Source organism: Kogia breviceps, chromosome 1 (genome assembly GCF_026419965.1).
Source record: "Kogia breviceps isolate mKogBre1 chromosome 1, mKogBre1 haplotype 1, whole genome shotgun sequence".
Taxonomy (NCBI): Eukaryota; Metazoa; Chordata; class Mammalia; order Artiodactyla; family Physeteridae; genus Kogia; species Kogia breviceps.
This window is the reverse complement of record NC_081310.1, coordinates 86709954-86727422: the sequence shown is the minus strand read 5'-3', so window position 1 is coordinate 86727422 and position 17469 is coordinate 86709954. Positions and strand designations below refer to the sequence as shown.

The window sequence follows — 17469 nt, the reverse complement described above, 5'->3', positions numbered from 1 at the left end:
TGTGTTATACAGTGGGTACTCACTAGCTGTCTATTTTACACATGGTAGTGTATTTATGTCAAACCTAATCTCCCAATTCATCCTACCCTCCCCTTCCCCCACTGTGTCCACATGTCCATTCTGTACGTCTGTATTTCTATTCCTGCCCTGCAAATATATTAATCTGTACCATTTTTCTAGATTCCACATATATGCATTAATATATATTAGTTTTTCTCTTTCTGACTTACTTCACTCTATATGACAGACTCTACGTCCATCCACATCTCTACAAATGACCCAATTTCTTTTTACAGCTGAGTAATATTCCATTGTATATATTTACCACATCTTCTTTATCCATTCATCTATTGATGGACATTTAGGTTTCTTTTCTTTTCTTCTAGTTTCATTGAGACATAATTGACATACAGCACCCTGTAAGTTTAAGGTATACAGCATAATGATTTGACTTACATATACTGGTAAATGATTACCATAATAAGTTTAGTTAATATCCATCATCTCAAATAGAAACAAAAAAAAAGAAAAGAAAAAAAAAGGATTTTCCTTGTTATGAGAACTCATAGGATCTACTTTCTTAACAGCTTTCACATATACCATACAGCAGTGTTAACTGTAGTCATCAAGTTGTACATTACATCCCTAGTACTTATTTATAACTGGAAGTTTGTATCTTTTGATCACCTTAATGCAATTCTCTCTCCCCCCAGCCCCCAGGGGTTCCTTTCTTGAGAGACAATGCAGACTTGGGAATGCTGTGAATGCCCTAGTGAACTTCCTGAAAACATGCATTCACAGAGAAACAGGAAAAATGATGCATTTTAGAAAACATTCATTGCCACCCCTTCCAAATGTCAACTTTTACCTTCTCATGTAAACTCTAATATCTTTGTGGATAGGGACGCCATCTGCAATGGCGCTGGGATTTCCAGGGTACCCAGAACAGTGTTAGATACATAGCACACTCAAGACATGCTGTAGACCAGGCGACTGGGGTTGAGCTGAGACCTGGGCTGCCTGGCCTCAGGCTTGGTCCATTCCCAGCCACCTCCCCTACCCTGGACCCCAGGGTACCAGGGCCTGGGCTACTTGGACAGAGCAGTCCTCTTCACAGAGCATCCCCAGTGGCCTCTCTGCCAAGCCCCCCTTTGCCCTCTGCTGGAACAGTCCCCTGGCCTCGGCCTTCCAAGGGTACACAAGGGAACATCCAGCTTTGTGCTGGTTAAGTGTACGGCTCTAAAGACTGCCTGTCCTTTTGCCTAGGTTCAAATCCTACCTCTACCCCTCATCAGCTGAGTGATCCTGGACAACTTCTTTACCTTTATAAGCATCAGTTTCCTCCTTTGTCAAATGGAGATAATAACTATCCATAAGTCACAAAATTACTGTGAGGAGGAAATGAGGTTACATATATAAATACTTAGTACAGTGCAGAGCACACCCGGAAATGCTCCATGTTAGCTACAATTATTATTAGTTTTCTCAAAGGAATAGTCCTCACCACCCCCTAATCAGTGTAGAACACAGTCAGTAACTTGGCTTCCCAGGGTTGAGAAGTCTGCGGAAGGCAGGGGCTTAGTAAATGCATCTTGGTTGCAACTGAATGTGCAGGAAGAACCCGTCGGCCCCCACTACAAAGAAAAGGCTACACTGTGGTCCCACAAAAAGGGCCACATTTGTCATCAATGAAAGTAACTTCTATAGTTTTGTTTTTGTTTTTGTTTTGCGGTACGCGGGCCTCTCACTGTTGTGGCCTCTCCCGTTGCGGAGCACAGGCCCCGGACGCGCAGGGGACGCGCAGGCTCAGTGGCCATGGCTCATGGGCCCAGCCACTCTGCGGCATGTGGGATCTTCCCGGACCGGGGCACGAACCCGTGTCCCTGCATCGGCACGTGGATTCTCAACCACTGCGCCACCAGGGAAGCCCGTTAACCTATTTTTTTCTCTTAACTACTTCTTGTGCAATATCTGAGATACCATCACTGTTTTTGAACTCACTGATAAAGCATGTCTTTTACTGCACTAAAAACTCTTTGTAAACTGCGTTATCACACAAGTTTCACTTAAAGTACTTAAGGCCAGAATCAATCTCTGGCGGCTAGTCAATCTGTCAGTTTATATACGCAGATAAATTGTGTAGGAATGGAAAGACAGAGGCACAGACAAGTAAACACGTTTACTAGTGCTAAGGAAGCCCTGGCTTGCCTTCCTTCTCCATGGTAAACGGCTTGCTGCCCGACTGAACGCCTGTTCCACAGACTGTCCTCCAGAGGGCGGGTGAGAACTGGCGTTTCCGACCAGTAAAGGAGTGGAGTCCAAAGACAGACCAAGACGGATAGAAGCGGGGATAGAAACTGGGGAGCGCAGTGACAGAAATTCATGCTCTCCACCCTCCAACCACCACCTGTACAGCTGGCCTGTTTCATTAAGAAATGTTTCTCGGACTTCCCTGGTGGAGCAGAGGTTAAGAATCCACCTGCCAATGCAGGGGACACGGGTTCAAGCACTGGTCGGGGAAGATACCATATGCTGTGGAGCAACTAAGCCCGTGAGCCACAACTACTGAGCCTGCGCTCTAGAGCCTGCAAGCCACAACTACTGAAGCCCGAGCACCCTAGAGCCTGTGCTCTGCAACAAGAGAAGCCACCGCAATGAGAAGCCCACACACCACAAAGAAGAGGAGCCCTCGCTCGCCGCAACTAGAGAGAGCACGTGCACAGCAACAAAGACCCAACACAGCCAAAAACAAATAAATAAATAAATTTATTTATTTTAAAAAAAGAAAGCAGAGAAAAGGGAAGGGAGGGGAGGGGAAGGGAGGGAAGGGGCTTCTCTGTTTGGTCTTTCCCCCTCCCCCCTTTCTCAGCCCCAGGACTGAGAAAGCAAGGGGGCAAAAAGAAAACAGAAGTGTTCCTTGATGAAAATAAGAGGTCAGTCAGCCACATGTAAATTAATTAAGTTAGAACATTCCCACACACCATACACAAAAATAAACTCAAAATGGCTTAAAGACTTAAAATATAAGACCTGACACCGTAAAACTCCTAGAAGAAAACATAGGCAAAACATTCTCTGACATAAATTGTACCAATGTTTTCTTAGGCCAGCCTCCCAAGGCAATAGAAATTAAAGCAAAAATAAACAAATGGGACCTAATCAAACTTACAAGCTTTTGCACAGTAAAGGAAACCATAAACCAAATGAAAAGACAACCTACGAACTGGGAGAAAATATTTGCAAGTGATGCAACCAACAAGGGCTCCCTGGAGGAAGCAACGTCTGAGACCTATGAGAGCAGCAGGAGTCGGTCAGAGGACAGAAGGCCCTGGCAGCGCAACTGAAGAGTACACAGGCATGCCTGTGTATGAAGATGTAATAACAAGAAATGTGTACTGAGCACTGACTAGAACCAGGCACTGTTCTAAGCACTCTACATGGAGTAACTCACTTAGTCCTCATGATAACTCTATGAAGTAGGGTCTATTATCACCATGCCCATTTTTCAGATGTGAATGCTGAGGCAGAGAGAAGCTTGTCCAAGGTCACAGAGTTGGGACATGGTGGAACCATCTGCTTTGGATCAAGTGCCTTGGCCTCCAAGACACACAGTCTGCAGGCTGGTAGGCCAGACACAGAGTCTAGACCGCATCATGATGGGAAGAGCTGGAAAACGGTTTTAAGCAGGGGTGGGACAAGATCATATTTGTATGTTAGAAGCTCCCTCCGGCTGCTGTGTGAGGGTAGACTCAGGAGGCACAGCTAAGGTGATTGCCGACTTGAGCAAGGCAGACACATTGGGGATAGAGTGAGGTAGATGGTCTGGAAACACACAAAGAAGAGAGAATCAGCATGATGGGGCTGAAGCCGCACACCACAGTCTGGTGAGTCATACCCACACTTCAGAAACTAATCACTGCCAGTAGCACGCATCATCTGCACATTCAAAGAGGGTGAGACATTTCTGAAACATGTATTTAATCAGAACATTTTACATATCAAACCACTATTTTTCCTGTGAAAAACTGTTTCCTATGAACACCAACAGTCTCTGCCACTAGTTTAAAACTCTACCAGTTCATGTACAAATGCAATCAGCTCTCCTTCCTTGGTCATTCATTGTCAGACATAGGCTTTAAGTCAGTTTACACAAATCACACTCTGCAGCACATCTCAGGCTGCAAGACTGGACCAGGACAGGCAATGGACCAGTCTGGCAGCTAAGAACTTAGGAACTGTCAATCACCTCTCACTCCCTTCAGCCCCACCGGCACTGACAACACATGTGGCACAGCTGCCAGATGCCACGGGTACCCCAATCAGTGCTAACTTCAACCAGGGCCCCACCAACACCAACTCTAACCAACTGCCTCTCTTGGCAGGTCCTGATTTATAACAAAATATAGCAAGCCTCATCTGCTTGCTTTAAAAGAATAGCTGTTTCTCAGAAGGTCCAGGAGGCTGTAAGGACAGAAAAGAATCCTTCATTTTCAGAGGACAAGGGAGAGGTCGCAAATAGTAAGTTCCAACATGGCCACGTTTCTATGTTCTGAAGCCTGAGAAAGGACATATTCAGGCGTCTTTGTGTCAGCCAATCCAATGAAAGGAAGACACCCTAACTGAAGACAGGGCTGTGGGTCTGTGAGATCTGATAGCCCAGTGAGACCAATAATCTTCTAGTCACTCTGGAGTGCATCATATAATTTGCCCCCCTAGCTAAGCTAACATGAATGTGAAAAATATGCTGAGCTGTAGGGAAAACCAACCTGTGGTTTAAAATATCCATTTGGATAAATGACATGTGAATAAACTAGCTTTTACTATGTAAAGATTCCTGTCCTCGCTATAAATACTTGGTCTTTGGGATTGAGGACTTCTAATGACTTGGGAGAGGGTCAAGTATTTGGATACATTTTAAAAGTCTGTATTCATACATGACATTTTACTGAGCCCTTTCTATGTGGAAACCAGCCATAAGTTCCTACTTAACCAAATGAGGGGAAGGCTGTTCTAGCGAGGAGAAGCAGTAAGTGGAAAGAGCAGGTGGCAAGGGTGGGGGGACAGTGCAGCACTCAATGCAGAAGAGCTTATGTGCGTGTGTGTTTGCACCTGCATGCAAGTGTGCGTATGCTGCATACCCTTGGCCCTGACCATGGCTAGAGAAATAGGAGGGGCCAAGGAGTTAATGGCCTTTTACACTAAGCTAAGGAGCTGACATTTGATTCTGGAAGCAACCCTGAGCCAATTAAGCAGGAAAAAGACATGCTCAAATCTGAGCTGTAGACTGGAGGGGGCAGGACTGAAGCTGGAGGGCTATTTTGGAAGCTGGTGCAACAATCATATGAGAGATAGTGAGGACCTGAACTAAAGCATTTGCACAAGGATGGAGAGGACACTGAGGAGACAGGCTGGAACCAACAGGGCTTGGTGGCTGACTGGAAGTAAGGGGTCAATGAGGACTCCCAAATCTCTGGCCTAGAGAATGAGTAGATGGTGGTATCTTCAACCAAGTTTGGGACCACAGAGGGAGGAGAAATCCTGTTTTGCTGAACTTAATGGTTCTGAGGGACACCAAGTGGAGGTGTCCAAATGAGGGGAAGGCTGTTCCAGCATGGAGAAGCAGTAAGTAGAAAGAGCAGGTGGCAAGGGTGGGGGACAGTGCGGCACTCAATGCAGAAGAGCTTGGGGTGGGGCCAAGAGTGTGGGGCCCTGGAAGCCATGGTAAGGAGCAATGAAAAGTCACGAAGGACTTTCAGCAGCAGCAAGATATCAAATGGGATGTGATCATGAACATGTGTAGGTGAAGTAAGGAAAGGGCAATACTCACACAGTTAAGGGACAAGTGGAGAAAGAAGAGCCCAAGAAGGAGCAACTAGTGAGGTAAAGGGACAGAGAATGGTGTTGCAAGCCAAGAGAGAAATATCAATGACAGAGAAGTGGTTAACAGTCAAATGCTGCAAGGAAAGTAAGTAGGTTAAAGATGAAAAAATATCCAAAATATTTAGCAACAAAGAGTTATTAGTGACCTTGAAAAGAAGGTTTTAGGGGAATGGTGGTAAATTGCCCTAAGCTGAGGAAAAAATTGGAGATGGAGAACTAGAACATGGGAATGCAAAGACCCAAAGCCACAACCTGGGATTAAAGGGAAGGAAATTGATGGGGAGGTCGCTAGGAGGATGCAAGATTGGGCATCTCTCAGCCAAATTTGTAAATGTATAAACTCCTGCCTGGTGGTCTCAATTCTATGAACCAGGTGTTGGGGTCATTTTCACTGAGAGGGTACAGGGAGCAGAGCAGGGGAAGGGCCTGAGGGACATGATGAAGATTTTAAATAGCTACTGTGGAGAAGGGCAAGAGAACCGGCTGGAGACACGAGGATCATGGGCTCACTGAGGGCCCATGTGAATTCCAAGAACATGACTGTGGAGGCACCATTTTCCACCATGGGTGAGACTCTACAGTGCTGCTCGAAGGCTGAGTATAGGGGCAGAGGAGTGCAGACAGGATACTGAAGTTCGGTTTGACAGTCGTTGGGCTGGAAGGATGAGGGAGCAAAAGAGCTGTGGAACAGAAGTGTGGCTGCCTTGCATCTCCAACTGAACCTATCCAAACAGACGTCTTGATTTCCAACCCCAGACCCATTTCTCTCCCCCAGCTCTCAGCGGGGAGTGTTTCTTCCCCATCTCAGTAGATGGTAAAACCCTCCACTAAGCCACCATCATGAAGAGTCAACATCCTCTTGGAGTTCCCCTTTCCCTCATCTTGCCCTCCAATCCATTCTTTTCTATTTTTAACCTTAAAAAATGTATTTATTTATATTTATTTTTGGCTGTGTTGGGTCTTTGCTACGTGCGGGCTTTCTCTAGTTGAAGCGAGTGGGGACTACTCTTCCTTGCGGTGCGCAGGCTTCTCATTGCAGTGGCTTCTCTTGTTGTGGAGCATAGGCTCCAGGGCGCGCGGGCTCAGTAGTTGTGGCTCATGGTCTCTAGAGCACAGGCTCAGCAGTTGTGGCACACAGGCTTAGTTGCTCCGCGGCATGTGGGATATCTTCCCAAACCAGGGATCGAACCCGTGTCCCCTCGATTGGCAGGCAGATTCTTAACCAATGCGCCACCAGGGAAGTCCCCGTAGTATTTTATTAGATAGTTATTATATATATGTAACCACGTTCTTCAAATATTGGACATTTTTGGTGGTTTTCAACTATTTTCTACTGAACATGGAGCTACGATGAATATTTTTTGTATGTAAACTTTTTTGAACATTTTTGAAATAATTATAGATTTGTACAAAGCTGCAAAGAAATGTATCCTCCCCGATGTTATTATCTTATACAACTACAGAACAATATCAAAACCAAGAAGCTGACATTGGTACAATCCACAGAACTCATTCAGATTTCAACAGTTACACATACATTTGTTTGTGTGTATACATCTTTTTTTAAATTTATTTTTATTTTTTTATTTTATTTATTTTATTTTTTGGTGGTACGCGGGCCTCTCACTGTTGTGGCCTCTCCCGTTGCAGAGTGCAGGCTCCGGACGCACAGGCTCAGTGGCCATGGCTCACGGGCCCAGCCGCTCCGCGGCATGTGGGATCTTCCCGGACCGGGGCACGAACCCGTATCCCCTGCATTGGCAGGCGGATAAATTTATTTATTTTTAATTTATTTTTGGCTGTGTTGGGTCTTCGTTGCTGCGCCCGGGCTTTCTCTAGCTGCAGCGAGCAGGGGCTACTCTTTGTTGCGGTGCACGGGGTTCTCATTGCGGTGGTTTCTCTTGTTGCGGAGCACAGTCTCTAGGCACAAGGGCTTCAGTAGTTGTGGCTCGCGGGCTCTAGAGCGCAGGTTCAGTAGTTGTGGCAACGGGCTTAGTTGTTCTGCGGCATGTGGGATCTTCCCGGACCAGGGACCGAACCTGTGTCCCCTGCATTGGCAGGTGGATTCTTATCCACTGCACCACCAGGGAAGCCCCTGTGTATCTTTATCACATGTGTAACCACCACCTCGGTCAAGATACTAGATGCTTTTCAAATATATTTGTCGGACTTCCCAGGTGGTCCAGCAGTTAAGAATCCGCCTGCCAATGCGGGGGACACAGATTTGATCTCTGGTCCAGGAAGATCCCACACGCTGTGGAGCAACTAGGCCCATGCACAACTACTGAGCCTCTGCTCTAGAGCCTGTAAGCCACAAATACTGAGCCTGCATGCCACAACTACTGAAGCCCGCGTGCCCTAGAGCCTGTGCTCCGCAACAAGAAGCGACCCCAATGAGAAGCCCGTGCACCACAATGAAGAGTAGCCCCTCCTCACCATAATTAGAGAAAGCCCGCACGCAGCAACGAAGACCCAACACAGCCAAAAATAAATAAGTAAATAAATAAATTTAAATAAATAAATTTGTCATGATGTGGGCTGGGGTCTCAAAAAATTCAGAGTCTAGGGGCTTCCCCGGTGGTGCAGTGGTTGAGAGCCCACCTGCCAATGCAGGGGACACGGGTTCGTGCCCTGGTCCGGGAAGATCCCACATGCCGCAGAGCGGCTAGGCCCGTGAGCCACGGCCGCCGAGCCTGCGCGTCCGGAGCCTGTGCTCGGCAACGGGAGAGGCCACAACAGTGAGAGGCCCGCGTACCGCACACACACAAAAACAATAATAATAATTCAGAGTCTAGAAAGACCTTAAAAGAATCCTACCAACAATCGATCATCTGCACAGCAGTCAGAGTACCTTTTAAAGATCACTCACTGTATTCAGAGCATTTCAAATAAATAGATTTTTAAGCCATTGGAGAGCCAACTCCCACACACGCAAAAAAAAAAAAAAAAAAAAAAAGATCAGTCACGACTTAAAAAACATCAATGGCGTTCCATTTCTCTTAGAATAATAAACTCCCTTGCATCTAGTAAAAATAATAACCTCTCTATATAATGCAATGAAGATAGACTATGGGGAAAAATAGATATAAACAATTGTGATGGGAGATTTTAAAAAAGAAATGAATGGTTCAATCAAGAAGATTTTTTTAATGAGCATATAAAAGAAAAAAAAAAAATATATATATATATATATATATTTTTTGGCCATGCCTCGTGGCATGCGGAATCATAATTCCCGGACCAGGGATCAAACCCGTGCCCCCTGCAAAGGAAGCATGGAGTCCTAACCACTGGACTGTCAGGGAGTTACTAAAATATTTTAATAATAAAATTTAGGGGCTTCTCTGGTGGTACAGTGGTTGAGAGTCCGCCTGCCGATGCAGGGGACACGGGTTTGTGCCCCGGTCCGGGAAGATCCCACATGCCGCAGAGCGGCTGGGCCCGTGAGCCATGGCCACTGAGCCTGTGCGTCCAGAGCCTGTGCACCGCAATGGGAGAGGCCATAACAGTAAGAGGCCTGTGTACTGCAAAAAAAAAAAAAAAAAAGAAAAAGAAATTAAATGATGATGCCCATATGTAAAAAAATGAAATTGGGGCTTCCCTAACGGCACAGTGGTTGAGAACCTGCCTGCCAATGCAGGGGACACGGGTTCGAGCCCTGGTCTGGGAACATCCCACATGCCGCAGAGCAACTAGGCCCGTGAGCCACAACTACTGAGCCTGCGCGTCTGGAGCTTGTGCTCCGCAACGAGAGGCCGCAACAGTGAGAGGCCCGCGCATTGCGATGAAGAGTGGCCCCCGCTCGCCGCAACTAGAGAAAGCCCACGCACAGAAACGAAGACCCAACACAGCCAAAAATAAATAAATAAATAAATTTTTTTAAAAAAATGAAATTGGACCTCTTTCTCATATCATACAAAAACTAACTCAAAATGGATCAAAGACCTAAATGTAAGAGCTAAAACTATATAGAAGAAAATATAGGTGTAAATCTTCGTGACCTTGCATTACACAATGTTTTCTTAAATATGACACTAAAAGCTCAAGCAACCAAAGAAAAAACTCAATTTTTAACCTAAATAAATAAAATTAATAAATAAGTAATCTAAATTGGACTTCTCAAAATTAGAATTCTTACAAGTTAACAATAAAATGACAAATAACCCAATTAGAAAATGAGCAATGAGGGACGTCCCTGGTGGCCTAGCGGTTAAGACTCCACACTCCCAATGCAGGGGGCCTGGGTCCCACATGCATGCCGCAACTAAGAGTTTACATGCCACAACTAAGGAGCCTGTGTGTCGCAACTAAGGAGCTAGCAAGCTGCAACTAAGGAGTCTGCCTGCCACAACTAAGCAGCTCATGTGCCGCAACTAAGGAGCCAGTGAGCCACAAGTAAGGAGCCCTCGAGCCACAACTAAGAAGCCTGCCTGCTGCAACTAAGGTGCCTGCCTGCTGCAAGAGCCAGCAAAACTAAATAAAAATAAATAAATATATTTTTTAAAATGAGCAATGAATTTGAATAGACATTTCTCCAAAGACGATACACAAATGGTCAATAAGCACATGAAATATGCTCAGCATCATTAATCATTAGGAAAAGGCAAATCCAAGATGCTATGAGATACCAATTTACACTCACTAGGATGACTACTGGCCACAATTAAAAAGACAGACCTAACAAGTATTGGTAAAGATGTGGAGAAATCAGAACCCTCATAAACTGCTGGTGTAAATGTAAATTGGTACACTTGCTTTGGACAACAGTTTGGCCATTCCTGAAAAAGTTAAACATAGAATTACTATACACTCCAGCATTTTCACTTCTATGTGTCTCCCCAAGAAAACTGAAAACACCTGTTCACAGATGTTCATAACAGCATTACTCATAATAGACAAAAAAAAGTTAAAACAACTCCAAATGTCTATCAACTGATGAATGGATAAATGAAATATGGTATATCCATACAATGGAATTATTACTCAGTCATAAAAAGGAGTGAAGTACTCATATATACTATAACACGGATGAACCCTGAAATCATTAAGCTAAGTGTAAGAAGCCAGACATATAAGACCACATGTTATATGGTTCCATTTATATAAAATGTCCAGAAAAAGCAAATCCATACAGACAGAAAGTAGATAATGGTTACCAAGAGCTGGGAGATTGGGATGAGAAATGGGAAGTGACTGCTAATGAATACTGTACGTTTCTGGAATGAAAAGAATGTTCTGGAATTAGATAATGGTGATGGTTCCACAACTTTTTGAATATACTAATTTCACTCATTAAAGGGTGAATTTTATGGTATATGAATTAAATCTCAATTTTAAAACATAAATGACTATGAAAATATTAGATATAAGAATTTGTAGAAACCAGCAAAAGCAGTAATTATATGAAAATTTATGGTTTTAAACACATTTTTCAGAAAGCAAAAACGATTGAAAAAGAAGAGTTAAATATTCAACTCAAGAATTTTGGAGCTGTTCCCCGGTGTCCTAGTGGTTAGGATTCCAGGCTTTCACTGCCGTGGCCTGGGTTCAATCCCTGGTCTGAGAACTGAGATCCTGCAACCTGCATGGCGCCGCCCAGGAAAAAAAAAAAAAAAAAAGAAGAAAGAAGGAAAGAATTTGTGAAGAGACTAATAAAATAAATCTAAATAAATTTTAAAAAGTAAGGATATGGTCCAGGAGGATCCCACCCACATGCCGCGGAGCGGCTGGGCCCGTGAGCCTTGGCCGCTGAGCCTGCACGTCCGGAGCCTGCACTCCACAACGGGAGAGGCCACGGCAGTGAGAGGCCCGTGTACCGCAAAAAAATAAATAAATAAAAAATAAAAAATAAGGATAGATACAAAGACAAAGAGACACTAACCTCAAAACACAGAAATTTTTTTAAAAAAGGCTGATTCTTTAAAAAGATTAATAAGATAGACCTCTGGCTACATAAAGTCCAAAATAAACAGCATATAATGGAAAAAAGGGAAATAATGAAAATTAAATTAATAATTTAAAACAGTTCAAACAGTTACAAGTTAATAAAATATAACAGGTGAAAAGACAAATTTCTGGGGGGAACCTGTAACATGGCAAATCTATCACAAGAAGAAATAACATCTAAACAGACTTGTAGCCATTAAAGAAACAGAAACACCAAAAATCTGCAACAAACACTATGGGGACACTTTGAGGACAAAACAAAGGTGCCTACTGCATCATTGCTCTTTAACATAATACTGGCAGTCCTCAACAACCCCAGAAAGTTCTAGGCGTAAATGAGCTCTTCCAAACTTTTGAGGACTAGATAATCCTAATTGTATATAAATCGTTCCTGAAGAGGGGATATATGTGGCTAATATATCTTTGGTTCTATAAGGTGATTAAGGACAGTGAAAGAAAAAGAAACCATAGGCCCATTTCACTTATAGCATACAAACACTGATCTAACTAAATCCAACTGTATTTTTTAAATGCATCATAATTAAGTAGATTTATTCCAAGAATGCAAAGATAGTTTCAACGTTAATGAACTAAAGAAAAATTATACGATCTTCTTAACTGGGGAAGAAAACATATGATAAGTTCAACACCGAATCATGATCTTTTTAATAACCCTCAGAAAACTAGAATGAGACAGGGACTTCCTTAATTTGCCAAAAATACATACCAAAAATTGCAGCTGAATGTTCTGAGGATCCAGAAAAATTCATTCTAAAGTTTACAAGGAAAAAATCAAGGTTCTCAAATAGCTGGGTCAATTTTAAAGTGAAGAGAGAAGAGGGACTTGCCGTACCAGACTTAAGGTTTCCTACAAAGGTTTGTTATTAAGAACCTATACGCACTGGCACAAAGACAGGTGAATAGATCTGGGGCAGAAGAGAGACCCAGGGACACAATAGGCAGAGGGACTTGCCATATGATAAAAGGGGCTCCCTAAAGCAATGGGGACTAACGGTTTAGTTGACAATGATTGGGAAGACAAAAAAAATAAGACTGACTGAGACCACCGCTTTACACCTGAATCCGGACAGATCACAGATTTAGAGTAGAGAGTAAAATGATAAAATAGCCAATAGAAGAAAACACTGGAGATTATCTTTGTGACCTGGGCGTGGGCATGGCCTCTGTAAACAAGACCTCAAAAGCACAAGCCATAAAATGAAAAACATGAATTACATGAAAATTAAGGGTTTTAAAATACAAATTGATTAGGCAATACTTAGCAATTTATTATGACTGTTTGAAGGATGCGGAGTCAGTGCAAAGGCTGAGAAGAGTCATGAGTATCCATACTGCTTGGGAGAAGGTCCCCTGGGATGACTACATTTCTCTTTCTGCTTCATCTTCCTGGGGTAAAGTGTAAGCAACTAAAATCTGTGTAATTTTTTATTTAATTAAGGATTTCTGTTACTCAAAGGACATCATAGACAAAGTTAACATCTAATAGAGATAGCTATTTCCTCTTCAGTCTGAAACAGACAAAGGATTGATATCTAGACTATACCGGGAACTCCAGCAAATCATCAAGATAAAAAACCCAATTAAAAAAAAAAATAGGTCCCCAAAAAAAACTACAGAAAATAAATAGGCAGTTCACAGAAAAGGAAGCCAAATGACTAATGAGGTATATAAGGAATTGCCCACACCTATGAGGAATTAGAAATGTGCAAATTAAAATAATAATAAAGTACCCCTTTCACACCTTCAGAATAGCAAATATTAGAATGGTAGATACCCAGTGATGGTGAGGACACAGGAGAAAGGAACAGGTTTTCTGGAAAGCAATCTGACAAAACATAGGTAGATATAAACCCTTGGATCCCATGATTCCAATCCATTTATATACCTCAGAGAAATTCTAGCACTAGTCTGTGAGGGGAGGTACCCTGGCATAATTTGTGGAGGAGGGAGCTGGAAGCAATCAGGTGCCATGATAGGGAATGGGTAAGTGCTGGATGCATATCATGAAATGACAAGCAGCACTGAGAGCTCTGAACCATATGCATTTATAGTATATGGTTAGATCTTTAAAAAAAATCTATTAAGTGAAAAAAAAAATATGCAGCACAACTATCATTCATATAAATTTAAAACATAAACAGACAGGGTACTTCCCTGGTAGCACAGTGGTTAAGAATCTGCCTGCCAATGCAGGGGACATGGGTTCGAGCCCTGGTCTGGGAAGATCCCACATGCCACGGAGCAACTAAGCCCGTGCGCCAGAACTACTGAGCCTGCACTGCACTCTAGAGCCCATGGGCCACAAGTACTGAAGCCTGCACACCTAGAGCCCGTGCTCCGCAACAATGAGAAGCCCACGCACCACAAGGAAGAGTAGCCCCCTGCTCACCTCAACTACAGAAAGCCCTCACCCAGCAACGAAGACCCAACGCAGCCAAAAATAAATAAATAAACAAATTTTTAAAAATACGCAGACAAAACAACACACAAGCATGCAAACTTATTCAAATGTCACCTCCCTGCACTTACACTAACCCAGACCCCTTCCCCATTGCTCTCTGTTCCTTCATACTGATTTATTTTTCTTTATGGCACAAGAAAGTCTATTCCACGAGATCAGGAACCTTCCTATCTTGATCACTGCTGTATCTCCAGCTCCTAAAACAGAGCCTGAGACACTGGAGATGTCCAAAAAAACATTTGTACATGAATACATGAATAAATGGAGGACATACAGCCAACAGAAAGCAGGGCCTGTGGGGAAGAGAGAGGAGGGTAAGAATGAGTAAGGGAAAGCCAATCAATCAATCAATGGAGAGATCTTGCCTGGACATAAAATGATGGTGTGTCATGAATGGTCCATAAAAATGATTACAAATTATTTTATCAAATTTATTACTATGGAGCTTCCCTGGTGGCGCAGTGGTTGAGAATCCGCCTGCCGATGCAGGGCACATGGGTTCGTGCCCCGGTCTGGGAAGATCCCACATGCAGTGGAGCGGCTGGGCCTGAGCCATGGCCATTGGGCCTGTGCATCCGGAGCCTGTGCTCCACAACGGGAGAGGCCACAACAGTGAGGCCCGCGTACCACAAAAAAAAAAAAAAATTTATTACTGTGGAAACTAGGCCCTGCTTGATAAGGCTGTCACCTGCCTGTGCGGCCTCCTCTGATTTTACTCTCACTCTGCCAGTTCCTAGAATGCCCTGACCATTTCAGGACCTTTGCATAAGCTGTCCTTCCTTCCTATAAGCTTTTTCTCTAGTTCTTTGAAAAGCTGGTTCCCTCTTATTCTTTGTTTCATATCAATGTCACTTCCTCAGACTGGAATCTCCTAACTATCCTATCTAGTGTTTTCCTTTCCCTCAAGTTGCTCGTTCATTACCTTACCAAACTCTGTGATTATTTTGTTTACTTCATGTCTCTGCCCACTGAATGTAAGACCAGGGCCTTGTCTGCTTTATCACATCCCCAGCACCTGACACAGTGCCTGGCACAGAATAGTCATTCAAATATTTGCTGAGTGAATCAGTGAGTGAAGAGATGTATCATAAGGTTTTTGTAGGAAAGGTAAAGTCCTAAAACCAGGAGGGAAGGAAATAGGGAGCAGATGAGAGTCTTGATGATGTTAAAGAACAGGGGTAGTAGAAACATAGAGGGTGGATGGAAAACAGGCTGTGGTCGAACCCCTTAAAGTTCTGATAACAGTGTTTCAGCGTTAATGTTCTGGGGTATGGGATCATGGACAAAACTCTTCCTTTAAAGTGTCCAATACTGTTGTGACAGGCTGGGACCTGGGACGCTTTCTTGCAGTGCTTGCACCTAGGCAAATGTCTCCTCAAACAACAGAATACAAAGTAACTATAAAGGACTAAAAATAACTACATACATGCACAGTTGGTGCAAATTCTGATCAAGATACCAAAAGACCAAAAAGCCAACTGTCACTTTCGAGGTGTCAGGAGCAAAAGCAGGGTACTTACTGCCCATGATCCCAGCACACAGCACCACTGAGGGGGTTAGCAGACCACCTAAGCCACCTCTCCAGCGGACCAATGGATCCACCCCTACCCTCATCCCATTTAAGGGACCAGCTCACTCCCCCTCAGAAAAACGAGCAAGGACACCTGTAACTTGTTTTCACTCCCTCATGCAGCAGCATGAGTCTCAATAAAGCCTTGCCTGAATTTCTCCTCTGGCCTCTTATCAATTTCTATTGATTAAAGTGTCCAACAATTCAGGTCAACAGCATTGTTAGAATACTGTTCATATAAAGTAGAAATCAAGAGAGGAAGTGTTTCTTTCTATGGTAATACATTTAGTCCTCACAACCACCCAGTGAAGAAGGTTATTACTATTTCCATAACAACAGCTATAAGTCTAATGCTGTCTACGTAGCCGGCACTGTCTGAGCCTTCTGAGTTTTTACTCATTTAAACCTCAGAAAGACCGACCCTATGAGAAAAGTACTATTGTTCCCATTTTATTTATGAGGAACGGAGGCACAGAGCAGTTAAGTCTCGCTCACTTTAAGCTGGGCCATGACTTGAACCCTAAATCTAACTCCAAAGCCTGTGTCTTTCCTCTCAACCACCTATAATCAAAACTAGGCTTACTGGGGGCTTCAATGATGGTGCACTGGTTAAGAATCTGCCTGCCAATGCAGGGGACACGGGTTCAAGCCCTGGTCCAGGAAGATCCCACATGCCACGGAGCAACTAAGCCCCTGCGCCACTACTACTGGGCCTGCGCTCTAGACCTGCAAGCCACAACTACTGAGCCTACATGCTGCAACTACTCAAGCCTGTGCGCCTAGAGCCCCTGCTCCGCAACAGGAGAAGCCACCACAATGAGAAGCCTGTGCATCACAATGAAGAGCAGCCCGGACTCGTGGCAACTAGAGAAAGCCCGCAGGCAGCAACTAAGACCCAACGCAGACAAAAATAAATAAAATAAACAAATTTATAAGTGCATCCATTATTTAAAAAAAAAAAAAAAAACTAGGCTTACTGGAAGGAGTAGCTACTTGTCCTAAATGTACTCCACACTACCTGTATTAGTAAACATCACGTGACTTCCGGAGGCTTATGAATTGAGGGTAGAATGACTGCCAATCAAGAACCCAGAACCCCAGACCCACGTGACTGGGCTGGTTCCCTTGGGGCCGTCCTGGGCTCGCGGGGTTTAGACTCTAGCGGAACAAACCCTCTTTTTGCCTCTCGCCCCTCAACCTATTGCGAGATTGGCACTCAGCCTCACTTCCTCCACCTTACCTCCCAGCAGCGACCAACTTCTGGATGAAAGTGTCCACCATGGTGTCAAAAAGCTTCACCCTCGAGATGGTAGTGCCGGGGCGCGCAGATTGCTGAGACAATTCCTCAGGCCCTTTTTCCTCACAGCCGCTGCCTACGTTGACGCCGCTCGCTTCGGCCATGTTGAAATAGAACCGCCAAAGCTAACTGGCCCGGCCGCTCCGCCCACCGAAGCCTCCGATTGACCGCTCCCGGCACTGCGCGCCTCCGATTGGAAGCAGCGAATGTCTATCACCGAGCCGCGGGGAGGGGAAACTGCCGTAGGCGGAGGGTTACACATATTAATACAAGAACGATACTCATACTTTCTCG

The 17469-nt window shown here is 44.1% G+C and overlaps 1 protein-coding gene across 4 annotated transcripts in view; it reads right to left on the bottom strand.

Moving 5' to 3' along the window:
• The window catches only part of PMF1 (polyamine modulated factor 1), a 44899-nt gene extending 27586 nt beyond the window's left edge, over positions 1–17313 (bottom strand). For 2 of the 4 annotated variants that reach the window (XM_059055427.2, XM_059055419.2), the window contains exon 1: positions 17119–17309. In XM_059055427.2, the coding sequence (XP_058911410.1) occupies positions 17119–17279 (161 nt within the window). In that variant the 5' untranslated portion in view covers positions 17280–17309. Of the gene's footprint in view, positions 1–17118 lie in introns of all 4 variants that reach the window. The other 2 variants (XM_067038287.1, XM_067038267.1) reach the window with 2 other exon arrangements.
• Between the last annotated feature and the right edge of the window lie 156 nt (positions 17314–17469).